Source organism: Engystomops pustulosus, chromosome 6 (genome assembly GCF_040894005.1).
Source record: "Engystomops pustulosus chromosome 6, aEngPut4.maternal, whole genome shotgun sequence".
In the NCBI taxonomy this organism is placed as follows: domain Eukaryota; kingdom Metazoa; phylum Chordata; class Amphibia; order Anura; family Leptodactylidae; genus Engystomops; species Engystomops pustulosus.
This window is the reverse complement of record NC_092416.1, coordinates 155,867,548-155,882,370: the sequence shown is the minus strand read 5'-3', so window position 1 is coordinate 155,882,370 and position 14,823 is coordinate 155,867,548. Positions and strand designations below refer to the sequence as shown.

The 14,823-nt window shown below is 42.7% G+C and overlaps 1 protein-coding gene across 3 annotated transcripts in view; it reads left to right on the top strand.

The window, feature by feature from the left end:
- The window catches only part of TNRC6C (trinucleotide repeat containing adaptor 6C), a 159,645-nt gene that overhangs the window by 109,051 nt on the left and 35,771 nt on the right, over positions 1 to 14,823 (top strand). For all 3 annotated transcript variants that reach the window (XM_072111986.1, XM_072111985.1, XM_072111984.1), the window contains exon 6: positions 5,849 to 6,166. In XM_072111986.1, the coding sequence (XP_071968087.1) occupies positions 5,849 to 6,166 (318 nt within the window). The remainder of the gene's footprint in view (positions 1 to 5,848; positions 6,167 to 14,823) is intronic.

The following is a 14,823-nucleotide window of genomic DNA, read 5'->3' as shown; positions in this document are numbered from 1 at the left end:
CACTCCTCCAGTAGTCCCAGGTAGCACTGTCACTTAAAACTAGCTCTGTGCACAGCAAGTCCTTGGATGTCTGGGACTGCGGGAAGATACCTGGAGTCATCTCTGGTGATGGCCTGGGTGCCCAGAGAGAGGGCTCTGAGTGCCACCTCTGGCACCCGTGCTATAGGTTCGCCACCACTGCTCTAGTCAGTGTCAGTAATTGCAGAGTATAGTGCTCGGTTATTTCCTTTACTCTCATTTACTGGAGTTCTGATCTGTGAGACCCTCATCAATCAGACTATTGTCCTTTCTGTTGTGATTAGGTGATAACGAGAAATCTTGCACTAGAGAAGACTGCCAAAACAGTCTTGTTTTCCTTATCCCTGGGGGCAGTGCAGGTGGACCCCCACTGATTTGACACATATCCCCTAAATTTTGGATAAAGGATAAGTGTCTGGGACAACTCCTCTAAGAAATTTTTACGAATTTATAAGAAATAACACGATGGAACAGCACAGAGTTTTAAGAGAAGTTGATCTCCAATTATGATGAGGAATATTCACTGAGATCCTGGACACAGGTAGTGAAATTGTCGTTAGCTGATTTACATGAACTGCACAGTGAATGGGATTTATACAAATCTCCTTTATCTGCTGCAGAGAACCCTGAAATATAAGATGATTTAGGCCATGGTAGCTTGCATTGTCTGACTTGCAGTAATGTGATGTTAATGCAATGTTAAAGAATATCTACCATCAAAATCCATCACTATAAACCAGGAACACTTACTTATAGATCCAGGCACTGTGACTGTTACCCATGGCCTCCTGCCTTCTAAAAATCAACTTTTATAATTATGCTGATTAACCTGAAGGGATTTGTGGGGGGATTTACCTGAGCCCCTCTGTGCTGCAGCGTTACAGGCCCCACATTGTGAGATTATAACAGGGGAGGGGCAGAGCGAGGTTGGGATGTGCTTCTACACAGTTAACAGCCTGTGAAGACAGAGTATTCTTTCTCTGTAGCATAATTCTAAAAGTTGATTTTAGAAGGAAGGAGGCCATGGATAACAAAGTATCTTTGCTTGGATCTATGAGTAGGTGTCCCTGTGTTTACAATGTGTCAACAAGGGCTATGTGTGAATGCGGATTTATACTTTTAGTTGATAATCTGAAACTTTTGTGTGGATCCTGCGGCCACGTTCACAAGCAGCGTTTAACACGTTGCTAACTCAACTTATTTACGTTCACATTGCGTGACCATTGTCTTTCTGTTGCGTTTATGTAAATGCTATCTAAACACGATGTAGACTCAACGGCTGTGGGTTAATGTGGTCTTATGGAGCATTCACATATAGGGGCACATTTACTTACCCGGTCCTGCGCGTTCCCCGATCCGGAGTGTCTGACGAGAATGCACTGTGCCGTGATTCACTTACATTGTGCGCCCAATATCCTGCATGTGTCGCTTCCCCGCTCAGGTCAGACAGAGTTCACCATCTTCTTCCTGGTGCATGTAAGTGCATTGTCTTGCGACACAATTTTAAAGTTAAATCCCGCGCTCAGTCCGAATCAGTTGGATCGTCCATGGAAGCCGGCAGCGATTTGGCAAAATCCCCAAAAATCCGATTGTGTGCGACACAATCCCCTCCTAAATCCCTGTTCCAGCGGCGCAATCCCCAAAAACGTTGTAAAACCCGACGGAAATCTGACTGCTTATCGTAAATAAGCCCCATAGCGTTTGAACTGTATTAAAAATAATACATCAATGGCAATGGGGGGAGAGGGGGGAAACGCAACGCTAGCGCCACCCTCAGCCTTTGCGATGCAAATTCTGAACTGCTGTTGCAAAAGACAATCTCAGAAGTCCTGGGTCCCTGGTATGAGTAATATAAATGCTACCCAATGGGTTACATTGTTATACAGGTCAGGGGTCAAATATAGTACAAATCGTGCAAAAGAGCCCACCACAAAAGCTGCCCTAAACAGGGTCGTTTTTTTGCAGGGGCATTTTTTGCATGCAGAATTTCAAGCATCACAATGGGACTGCTGCCTTGTGTTTGCTAGAGCCTCGTACGCAGGTGTGAACAGCGCCTAAGGGTCAATCAAGTCAAATGCAGTTATAAAGGCAAATGAAAAGACTGTAAGATGAGCGGGCGGCGGAGTAATAAGTGTTACTTAGGATCGTTAGGGGGCCTCCTCTTATTAATTCCCCCCCCCCCCCCTCCCTCCACCAGCGCTCATAATGAAGTGTGAGTGACTGGGAGTGGCGTTTCATTAGTCAAATTCAATTTCCAGAAGTAACCGTATTAGACCCCCCCCCCCTCCAATCCAGAGTATAACCCCCACCATCAGCCATTCCTCATCATTGGTGACACGCTTTAAGTTCATTTAGCTTTCTGCGAGGGGAGGCTTAGAGGTTTCCATGGCGACGGACTGACGAAGGAGCTGTCATGCGAGGCAGCGAATACTGGGGCATAGCTCAGCACTGGCAGAGGACGCCCGTCACTCCACAAACACTGACAGATGGGCCTTGTGTCAGACGGCTGAGTGCCGGGCTCTGCTGCTTCTTCATGTAGAGTCATAGCAATCCTGAACACTTCCATGTCATCCAGACACCCCCCTCCCAGGTGCTATAGAAGGACACTGGCGTCTGCACTCTCCCTGCAGCCTCAAAACTTGACTCTCCTCTGCTCATTTTCACATGCCTTTGGAGGAGATTTTTTTTTTTTTTTATTATAGGTAAACGGGTGAGATTTCACATAAAAGAGGGAATTTTAGAAAGGAATATTTCATATTACCTGAGGGAGGGGGTTCCCTTTAATCCTTTCCCTTCTATGCGGAGCCCCCCGAAATCCTGAGTGCCCATATGTTAGGAGATCACTACTTTCCTGAACTCGCATTATCTCTCACAACCAGTTTAGGTAACAGACATTTGGGTAGTTTGTTATTAAAGGTAGAAATGTAAAAGAGCCAAATTCCATAATCGACAACATAATAGTGTGGGGTATTGTCCTTGGAGTTCTTTCCACGTGCAAGGGGGGTGGGTGGGGTCCTCACACTGCTGAGTTCTGTGCTATAGGTTGCAATCTGACTTTTCATAATGTGGGGATAATGTATTCCTTTTGCTGCATCATTTGACCCGAGTTGTGTTGGTACCAAATACCCTCCCTCCTGATGGACGTGAACTCCTTTAACGGCTGCTCTGATTAGAACCTATATACATAAATAAATAAATGTATATACGTGTCATTAGATTGATTTATATCCTCACTATGAGACAATACTTGTGATTGTTGTGCTGCCCACTACATCCCACCCTAGTCTCTGTGTGTGAGAAGGAGTCGATTCAAGCAGAGGCCCTAAACCCCCTGTGAGACCGGCCTACCCACTGGAGAAATGTAATAGATATTTAGTATATTACCCCTGCTGCAGTGTGAACGTGCCCTAAGCCTCTTGGCGGCGGTTTTAAAGGTAAATTGTGTCATGTGATCTTTACGCTCCTATCCTATACAGAATAACCCGGCATTGGCTGACATTACAATGGATCTTGTCATGGTGAAGCTGTTCAGCATGTGAAGGAGTAGTAGAGCAGTGTGTATGATAGAGTCCTGCTTATCCCCGGATACAGCTCTGTGCCAAGTGCTGATCCATGGAGCGCCACTGCCCCTCGCTGGTCATATACATGCAGCAGCTCAAATTTGTTAGATCAAGTACAGCTTCATTTTTACATCTTTCCTCTGTCGCACCCCACATAGGACAAAAAAAAGAAAAAGATCAGTTTTGTTGCGTTTTAGAAAATCTACAACCTTTATAGCTCTGGTTGACTTTGGCTTGTTCCAAAACTTTCAACCTGGTGGAAGATAGAAGGGGGGGGGGGGGTGATAGCTGTGTATTCCCATCTCTGCTGCCTCTGGTCACAATGGGAATTTTCATGAGGATCCAAGGGAGCATCATACACATACAATGGTAGTGGGGCATATGATATGTCTTGTGGACTCAGGATGGCCGTGGTTAGGAGCAGAGAAATTTCAGCAATGGCTGAGGCTGCGTTCACTATTCAGAGCTGGAGGTGGATGACTTCATAGCACATGTTGTTTGTGGGCTGCCAAGGAATGAGTCCCTGCCAGACCCTCTCAATCGATGATAGATTCATCCTCTCCTTAAAGGGAGCATCAGAAATTGGCCTCATAGACCACTAGCAGTATGTTGTCAAGCAGCTGCTAGATGATGTTTCCGTCATGGTCCAGTGTGTGGTGGCATCATACAGAAAATCAACTTGAAGTGAGATGTGAATTGGTTTTATAAAGTCAGGGAGGCGGAGAGTTTAACACTGAAGTCAGGCTTTCCTTGCCTTAAAATACCCCCTTCACTGTAATTGATGCACCTGTGTCCAGCAATATCATTGATCTGATTTCCTGAAGTCTGATGCACGATGTCAATCACATGGGAGGGGGTGTACAAAGTCTGTGAGAGCTTGACTTTAATGTTAAACTCTCCGCCTCCATGACTTTATACAACTAACTTAAAAGTAGATTTTCTGGATGATGCCACCACACTGGGTCATGAAAGAAACATGTTCTAGAAGCTGCTCAGCTGCTTGGTTGCAGTGGTTTATTAGGCCAATTTCTGATGACAGGTTCCCTTTAATCACATAAGTTAAAAGGCAGTAATTGGCTAATTGGGAAACCTCAGCCCATAACTCTAATAATTTTACCTAATAAATCCAACAATAACCTTACGAAGATATTACCAGTATTTCTATTTGTGTGTGGGAATTCAGGTATTGGAATTAAAGAATTATTTTTAACAAACTTTGCAGATGAAATAACTTTGTGATTTATCTAATCTTTCCCTTTGTCCACTTTCTCTTCTATTGTTCCCTTGCTTCTTGGACTATGTGTACTCATATTTTTGATGTTCTTGGCCCGCAAGTAACATATGTGCAGTCCGTTTTTGCAATCCTTTGCCAACCTGCATGTTCACAAAAGCGGTCCGCGTGTCATCCGTTTTTGACCTTTGCCAACAAAACAAACATAAGGCTGGCGAATGATATCACTGGCTTGTTGAAGGGTCACAGTATTGTATTACCTTGCCAGCGATTTGGCGATGGATGACATTCGCGTGGCATCCGTATATTTCACATTCCCAAACACAGGCAGGAACTCTGAGTTTCCTACAGTCTCCTCATCGATGTGAGGGTTCATTAAAATTGTTTCACTCAAAAAAAAAAAAAAAAAAAAAACCCATGGCATCCGTCCTGTTTTCTGCAGATTTGGTGCATCATCATCGCAGCGGGTCTCTACACATTGACTCAAGATGATGTCTATTATTTAGCAGTTTTCCCCCTCTGCAGGCTTTATTCATGGAATGCCTAGAGATGGATACATTGGGCCCCCATTTACTGCACCACTGAGGGGCTTTGGCGGATGTCTTGTCGAATGTTTGTGGAGTATATATTCATCAAATGTATTCATGGCCTACAATGGTTCTGATTAGAGATGTGTGGATCCAATCTTTAGGTTCGGCAGCTCTGCGTATCCCAGACAAGTTGCTTAATGGGCCGCAGAGGAGTCAATCGCACAGTTATATGCCACTAGCAACAAGTGGCTGTGATTGGTTAGAGGTGACCACCATGTGTCCAGCTGCCCAATCACAGTGGTGTCCAGTTCCTAGTAGCATAAAGCTTCCTGATTGGCTGCTCTGCAGCCCATAAAGCAACATGCATGGAATAGGCGGCACTGCCGAACAGCAGACGCCGCACCTAAAGTTTGGGCCCGTTCATCTCTAGTTCAGAGCTAAATAAAGAAACTTATGGGTTCATTGTGTTTCTCATTGTCATAATGAAGGTCTCTCTTTTTCATCTCTAGTGCCAGAACCAATCAAGATCAGTTCCAACCAGCCCCAGTCTGCTGCTCCCAGTACTTCCACCAGCACTGTCCAAAACGGCAATGGCAAGCGAGCACCTGCCAATGGCCAGCAAGCCGCGGCCTCCCGTTACCTGCCACGAGAGGTGCCTCCTCGCTTCCGCCAGCAAGAACAGAAGCAATTATTAAAAAGAGGACAGCCACTGCCAACTGGGACACTGACCAGTGCGAATACAGGACAGGATACTGGACAAACTGGGACAAGCCCACCTCCACAGCAGGGGGCTGGTGGAGCTCACCACCCCGCAAAGACGCACTCTGGTAAGAATGACATGTGTCTTTGCTTATTAAATGCCGTGTACAGCTAAAGTGGTCTATACGTTGGTGTATACAGATAGCATGAAGCTAGTTTAAAGATTATTTTGGAGAATTGCATAAATAGCAGTTGCTTTATACAACGTTATAGCGATGCCTAGCTGGAAGGAGCAGACATGAGCTGCTGGGGTGTAGACAAGGCAGATCCTCTGCTCTTACCCCTGAGACCTGTGTGCAGCATGCAGGTAGATTAGTCCTGTCATTGGTGATGTTTGTCAGTATGTTCTTTAGTGAGTGGCAGCTTGTATTCTGAAGATATTGCTGCTTCAATGCTTTGTCATCTCTGAAGGTTAAATCACCATTGCTACTTCTAAAGGAGGTGGTGCCAGTCTGTATAGCACTCATCTAGCTTGTAATAAAACTTAGGGTCACCCCTCCATATTTCGCTCTAGGACCAGTGGGTCACATGACTCCCAGGCAGCAGGACTTAGACTTCCTGTGACGTCTTGTATCCAGATAGGGATACATCATGGCCTAAATAGAAAAACACAAATTTTGGGTAAATGAATAGTACAAGTGAACTTGATAAACTGTAATAAATGTTATCGGTGGAAATCACTTCTTACTTTATCTCTTATCATCCACCTTTCTGCCCTCCCAATCCGAATGTCACACTGAAATCTCTGCTCAGTTCCATCTAGCTAGCCAAGATAGACAGATGCTTCCTGAGGTGTCAGAATACATAGAAGCTCTATGGAGAGGGGAGGGGGAGCAGTGAGTCATAGCAGCTATGTCTATTCCTAGGAGCTCAGTGATGACTATAAACTAGAGATACAGACTGCAGAGATCTGAGACCTTCTATCTCCTCTCACTCTGTTGACCTCATCAAGAAACCACGTACTGTAATACCTTAACCGAGTCACATCAATGTCGCAACCATTTCACCTAAAATAAATCTTCCTGTCCCAAAGTCCTACACCATATCCTCTCCCTCCATAGCAGCGAGTTGATAGTTCTCTTCCAAAGATTTATCGTTGGGCGGGCGTCTGAAATCCGAAGGTTTAGGATAATTTTTCTAGCACAAAACAATTGTAGTGAAATAACCTTCTTCTCTTTCTTATTCACCTTTAATATTTTTGACATCCCCAAAAATCACCAGGCATATTATAGCTCCATATCTAGCCTAGTGGCTGCACCTGGAATAGCAAGAAAGAAGGCACTAAGCTGTTTGCTGGCTGATTTTTATTTATTTTTTTTCTTTTTGTTCTTTAAAAATTTGTAGCAATAGTAATAAAACACAATAAGGCCAAGTTCACACTACTGTCAGGATTTCTATGTATTTACCTCCGTTACATAAAGATAGCGGATGGTAGATGAACGGTAACACAACTGAACATAACGGATGTGTCCATTAACAGTACAAAAACACTTTACTTTCAAGACATCGATCTATAGCTTCTATATCTGTATATCTATCCATCCCTCAAATCTATGCGGCTGTCTGTCTGTCTGTCTGTCTATCGCTCATAGATGTCAAGACATTTATCTATAGCTTCTATATCTGTATATCTATCTATCCATCCCTCATATCTATGCGTCTGTCTGTCTATCGCTCATAGATGTCAAGACATCGATCTATAGCTTCTATATCTGTATATCTATCTATCCATCCCTCAAATCTATCAGTCTGTCTGCTCATAGATGTCAAGACATTGATCTATAGTTTCTATATCTGGCTATCTATATATCACTCCTATTTATCAATAATCTATCCATCATCTAGTTTTCTATCTATATATTAACTATTTTCTATCGATATCTGTCTATTTCTTTATCTAAAAAAAAATAAATTGACATTTACAATCCGTCCCCATTGACTTCAATGTAAAGATGACTTAATGTCATCCATTATTGTCAGTTAGTCATCAGCCGTTAGGGATCAGGTTTTTGTTTTGTTTTTTTTAATGGAAAAAAAGAATTCAAACTGACATTTTTTCCAGCCAAAAACAGGGGAAAAAACAGATGACTTCGGATGACATTAACAATTGCATTGACTTCAATGGGATTTATAACAGATCTGTTCAATTTCCGTTTCCTCCTTCTTTTTTTTTTAAGCGGAAAACAGTACCGGAAATCTGAACGGTGGTGTGAACTAAGTAGTAAGAAAATATATAAATATAACAATCAACAATATGTAATCTATGAATGTATGGCCCTCCATGAGGCCACCCACAATTGTCCTGCACAGGGCAGGATTTGGAGCGAGTGAGACATAAGCTGTGCTGTCACTCGGGATAAGTTAGAGCGCAGCAGATGAGCGGCAGCTGTTAGGACGGATCACAGTCCACAAAGCGACAAGTGGCCAGCCGGACCCATGTAGTCCTCTTTACAGGTTGTTATAAATGTTGCTATGAGCTTTTTTTGCATCATTGGAGATCCAAAATAATCGTATTTTCATGTGAGAAAAGCGATATATATATTTTAGGATCACTCATAATTGCATTGGTTGATATTGAGGAGGCGGGGGGAGGGGCGGCCTCTCTACCTGCTGATGTTAGTGTAATATAATTCTATATCTGGGGACTACAAGCCTTGCCAGGCTACCGCCTGATATTGCGTCAGACAGCAGAGCTATCCTGGTTTATAGGGCGCTGTTATTACATACTGAAAATATGTGTAAATGGGGCTATAACCCAGATCCTACAAAACTACAGAAAGAACAAATTGTCATAAAAATAATGGAAAGGGAAGCAAAAAAAATGCACTGCTGAACTGCATCTTCCTGGAAGCCTATAAACATTCATATGGAAAAAAGAAGGTATGAGAATTTGGAACTCTGTTAAAGGATCCCATACTTAAGAAATGAACCAAATACCCTATTACTTTTGGGGATGTTCTATTACCTTATACAGGCAGTCCTCGGGTTAGGTTCGAGATAAGAACAATCCTACAGAACCTGCAAATATTTTCTGGTCTCTGTGACAATTGGATTTTAAAAATGTTGGATTGTCATAAGAACCAGGATTAACAATAAAGATTAATTGCAGACACATTTAATAACCGTTACAGCTGTTTATTGTAGCCCAGGGCAAAAGTACAGTAAATTACCAACATCCAGCGGCCCGTTTGTAACGAGGGGTCGTCTGTAAGTTGGGTGTTCTTAAGAAGGGGACCGCCTGTACATAGGGGGTCCTTTAAACTCAGGGGCATGTCGGGAAAGATAATCATAGGGCAGCACTATCACCCTGAGGAAAGTTTTTAGGGCCCTCTTGTTGTTGGGTCAAGCAATGAGGGACGCCTATTGCAAACAGCCAAAGCAGTTGGCAGAGTAGGCAACAGTCCAGGGCAACATTAAGAGTACAGAAAGGAGCAAAAATACTGCTGCCTTTAAAATTTCTTTTTAAATTCTAAAATTGACATTATAAAAATTATCTTTGTAGTCTCAATTAAAGAGCATGACCAGGCTGTATTAGGCCAGCGTCCCAGTAACCATTCGTTAGTTGGGCCGGAGATGTCCCCTGTCACACAACCATTTGGTAAGATGGTCCAGCAGTGGAAATGTGCAAGGGAAAGAAGTATGGAGCGGCTTATGGCCAAAGGTCAGTCCATGGTGTATAATACAAGCATTTTCACTGGTAAATTATTAAGCAGCCTCAGGTTGGGTTATTAAATATATTTTAGAAATTCATATAATTTTTTTTATTAACACAATTTTTTTTTACAAGAAAAAAGTCTGATGTTTATGAGCTGAAAGAGAATTAAAGTAAAGTCATGCTGAGGGGCTAGAGGAGAATGATGCTTCGGACACCTTGGGCTCTACAGCACCTTCTGGTGTCATTTACAGATGAGAAACTCAACTTTAAAAATGCACCAGAGTCAGGTTTCTATGCCTTTATCTCTGGATCTACAGAACCGTTAAAGGGAACCTGTCACCAGGAATGCCCTTTTTAGCTGGTGACAGGTTACAGTAGCCTATGCTGTGCTGATTTAAAATACCTTTGCCAGCATTTCAGTAGTTAGTGGTAATTTATTTTACCTGGGTCCCTGCCAGCGTTGTGTGGTGAGTCCCGAGAAAGGGCAGCTGCAGCCTGTGTGTGCCTGTGTCAGTCTCCTCTCCTCCACACTCGTGCAGCTCCCTGTCATGTACATTGAGCAGGCAGGGGAGGGAGGGGGATGGTGAGAAGTAGAGGAAGAATGCATGAGGGCACACAGGCTGCAGCTGCACTCCCCAAAGGCATTTTTAAGATCGGCATAGCATAGGCTATTGGAATCTCATCGGCTAAAAATAACATTCCTGCTGACAGGTTTGCTTTAAAGACATAATTGGGAAAACTAGCTGCAGATCAACATTCAGTTTATTTGACACACATTTTCAACTCACATTAAAGGAACACTCCAATCAAAACAGAATCATTGGATAATACCTGGTGCAGGGCCTGAAAGGAGGAGCAGGACCTGTTTTCTTTGTATTCCTAGAAGCTGTCCTGTTCCTCCCTTTGGGCCATGGACAAGTTATTAAGCAATGAATCGGCTGTGACTGGAGTGTTCCTTTAAATAAACAGCAGGTAAACACACAAGAGGGCGGAGTTTCCTTTAAAAAGTTTATACAGTGATTTTGTCAAAAACAAAACCATCGTGTAAATTCACAGATTTAGGCTGAATGCCGGGTGGTTGTTTCATTGTCTCTTCCAAATCCACTTTTATTCATTTCTGGTCCGGTCAGCGCTCAGTAGTGATCTGATCTTCGCTAAGTCAATCACAAAAGGCCACAATGAAAGCCGGGCATGAAGGGGTTCATAAGACGTAGCATGTTTTATCCCGGTCACAAGACTATTATTATTTTAGGAAATAGCTGAGTTTTCCCCCTTCATTTTTCCCCCCTTCTTCTCTCTCTCTTTTTTTTTTTTTTTCTGAAGAAGCAAAAACAAGATGGAAATTTTGACAGGGCTGCAAATAAAAAGGCCAAGGCAAACAAAGAGCTGCAGCCATGGTTTTTATTAGGAGGTCTCGCTCCAGCAGCCGAGCAGAAAGGAAGGCAGAGGCTGGCCCGCAGCGACTGTAACTGAGCAGTCTGGAGGCCCATTATCCCCCCCGACACTCACAATATCCACCAAATGTTCATAGAAAGTGAAGATGTGTCAGCGAGGAGGGGGCCTCACTGCACCCGCTACTTCACCATTATTATCCCTAACTCGCTTATACTCTGACTAATGCAGTGACACAATAATTTTATATATATATATATATATATATATATATATATATATATATATACACACAGGCAGTCCCCTACTTAAGAACACCCGACTTACAGACGACCCCTAGTTACAAACGGACCTCTGGATATTGGTAATTTATTGTACTTTAGTCCTAGGCTACAATGATCAGCTATAACAGTTATCACAGGTGTCTGTAATGAAGCTTTAGTGTTAATCCTGGTTCTTATGACAATCCAACATTTTTAAAATCCAATTGTCACAGAGACCACAAAAAATTTGTCAGGGGTTACAATTATAAAATATACAGCTCCGACTTACATGCAAATTCAACTTGAGAACAAACCTACGGAACCTATCTTGTATGTAACCCGGGGACTGCCTGTATATAACACATACACACACATACACACACATACACACACATAATATATATATGCATTCTACTGTGTTTCCCTCAATGTAAGGGGCAAGGTTTTATATTATTTTTAGGGCTTATTTCAGGGGATGTGTTTTTTTAGCACGATATACACATTTATTCTTTAACAAAAGATAAATCTTCATCTATACAAATATAATCCTATCATCATCTTCTAGAACATCATCAAAACTCTCCAAGCCCTTAATTCCAGAATCATTGTCCCCATTTTCTCATGTCTACTTGAGCCCTTCTCATGTATGAGCTCCCTCTTTCCTGCAGCTCCCTCCTCCTCCTCCATGCTGCCTGGAGCTGACAGGCACAATCAAAAACAATATAATTTCTGTTCCGTATCTACAAACACAGTTCAGGTGTAATGTTAAAGAAGGGAATCTCCCGTCAGTCAAAATAATTCCCTAATCTAAATATATTTTCATAAACTGCCATTAGAAAGCATTGCCTGTAAACCTAAGCAATGAGGTCCTAAAGCTGTATGCAAATGACCTGTGAAATGTCCAATGAGTCATTAGCATATTCAGGCTGTCCAGCTTCATGAGTGGGAGGCACAGCCACACCTCCAGTGCCTGACTGACAGCCTGAATAATGGTGTAATGCCTCCTCCATGTGCTTCCTGGTGCTGGCGCCCTCTGCTGCCTGTGTGTGTATAGGAGAGATGCAACAGCTCCAGCAGCCATGTGTATAGCAGAACATGTCAGGTACTTGCGTAGCTGATGTCTGTGTCTCTGTGTATAAGGAGGATGCAGCATGTCAGCAGATGCAACACAGACCCCAGCAATGCATTACCATACATTACACACAGACCTGAGCAGGGGGAGGAGAGGGGAGGGGGAACAGGAGTGACATCACTGCCTCTGACCATGTGACCAGCCTCATTTACATAATAAAGAAAATATGATTTTATAATGATTAATGTATGAAGTGACTAGATAAAGGCTGGGATGGGATCCTTGTGAGCTGCTCCAACAGGTAGTAGCGACAGGAATAGTGACACAGACCTGACGTTCCCTAATCTCATGGAGATTGTACAAGGGCCGCGCAAAAGGCCGGTTGTATGTCACAGACAAGCCTCTGTACAAACAGCCACAATGGTCATGACCCTGGCTTTTTAACCCTTTAGGTGCCCACAGCACCTTAAGGGGTCACCCACCTTTTCACCCTCCAATCGGCTCCCCGCTGACCCCGTTTCCATAGCAACACTGGGGGCCAAGGTTGCCTTTCTTGACTGCCTGCTGGGTCCTGCCTGGGGTAGGACCTTGCGGTGCCAGTGTCAGACTATGCTTACTGTTATAATACACTGCCATGTATCATTATGGCAGTGTATAATGATAGGGGGAGAAAAAAAGTGTAAAATAAAGTAAAAAAAATAAATAAAATGTAATACACACTAGGAGTCGTCTAGTAATAATAAAAAGTGAAAATCACCACACAAACAACACATATTAGGTATCACTATGTCTGTAACAACCGTACAATAAAAATAAGCAAAAGCTACAATTATGATTTCTGTGCACCCAACCAAGCAAAAAACGCCTTAAAAGTGATCAATAAGTCACATTTACCCCTGCATGATACCAATAAAAAGTACAACTCGTCCCGCAAAAAATAAGTCCTAAAACAGTCCAAAAAAAGTAGGCGGCAATTAAAAATTTAAGGTATTTTTCTCTCCAAATTAGTTTGCATTCTGTATAACAAGCAAAACCTAAAAAAACCAAAAACATATAAATGGGATATCACCGTGACCATATTGCCCCATAGAACATAAGAAGCAGGTTATCTATGCTATTTGGTGTGGAAAACGCACAAAAAAGGTAAAAATCGATGGCAGAATAGAATTCTTTATTTTGCAGCAAACCCCCCCCCAAAAAAAAAGCTAATAAAGGTTAAACAATGGGGTATTGCCACCCCAAGTTTCTAGTTTTTAAAATGGGTCCACTCTTTGGAGGTTTTCACTGCCCTACGGTATTAGCGGCCAATGGGACATAGCGCCCGAAATCTGTTCCAGCAAAATCCGGCAATAGGCCCTTCTTCCTTTCCACACCCCTCAGTGCGCCCATACAGATTACGTGTTCGATATTACTGCATTCTAGAACAACTGCTTCCACTTTTTTAACCCCTTCTAAAAATAAAAATTTAGGGGCCAACGTAAGTTTTTTTTTTTTTTTTTTTTTGGGAAAAAAAATTTCGCTTACAAGAGCAAATGTAACTACTTTCTATATAATAAATATAAACCCTCTCATTCTCTGGGGGGGTGTCATTTCCGAAATAGGATCATTTATAGGGGCGGTGACTGTTCTGGTACCTCAGAAACAAATGTTTAATAGCACCTGAAAACAAGGTCATCAAAATCTGCCCTCTAAAATATGAATAATAATTCATTTATTTATATAGCGTCTTCAGATTATGCAGCACTGCACAGAGCTTGTCACATCAGTCCCTGTCCCCATGGGACTCACAATCTAATCAACCTATCAGTATATTTTGGAGTGTGGGAGGAAACCGGAGGAAACCCAAGCAAACACAGAGAGAACATACAAACTCTTTGCAGATGTTGACGCTGGGACTTGAACCCAATACCCCAGCACTACAGGGCTGTAGTGCTAACCACTGAGCCACCGTGCCACCCTAAGCTTATGGGACCCTAATGCAGTTTACATTCAGTTGTCGGGTGTTAGAGATGCGCACAGAATAGGGGGACGTAATGATTTTTCGTATAAATAGACGTCTATTAGCACTATATATACGCCTAGGAGTTATTTATTTCTATAAATAAAGAATTATTATTATTATTGATCAAAATGTCATACTCTTCCTCAGCTAAAAATACTCCTCATAGATTGTGGGAGGAGTCTTATTACCCTTCTGGAAAGCTATTGGGTGACCTCTGTGTCACGTCCTCTGGTCACATCTTCGTAGAGCCTTCTGCTGCAGTGCATTGTGGGAGGCGCGGTGTTACATTGAGCTGTTTTCTTGTGTCTTGGCTATGACATTGTATAACATGAGCGATTTCT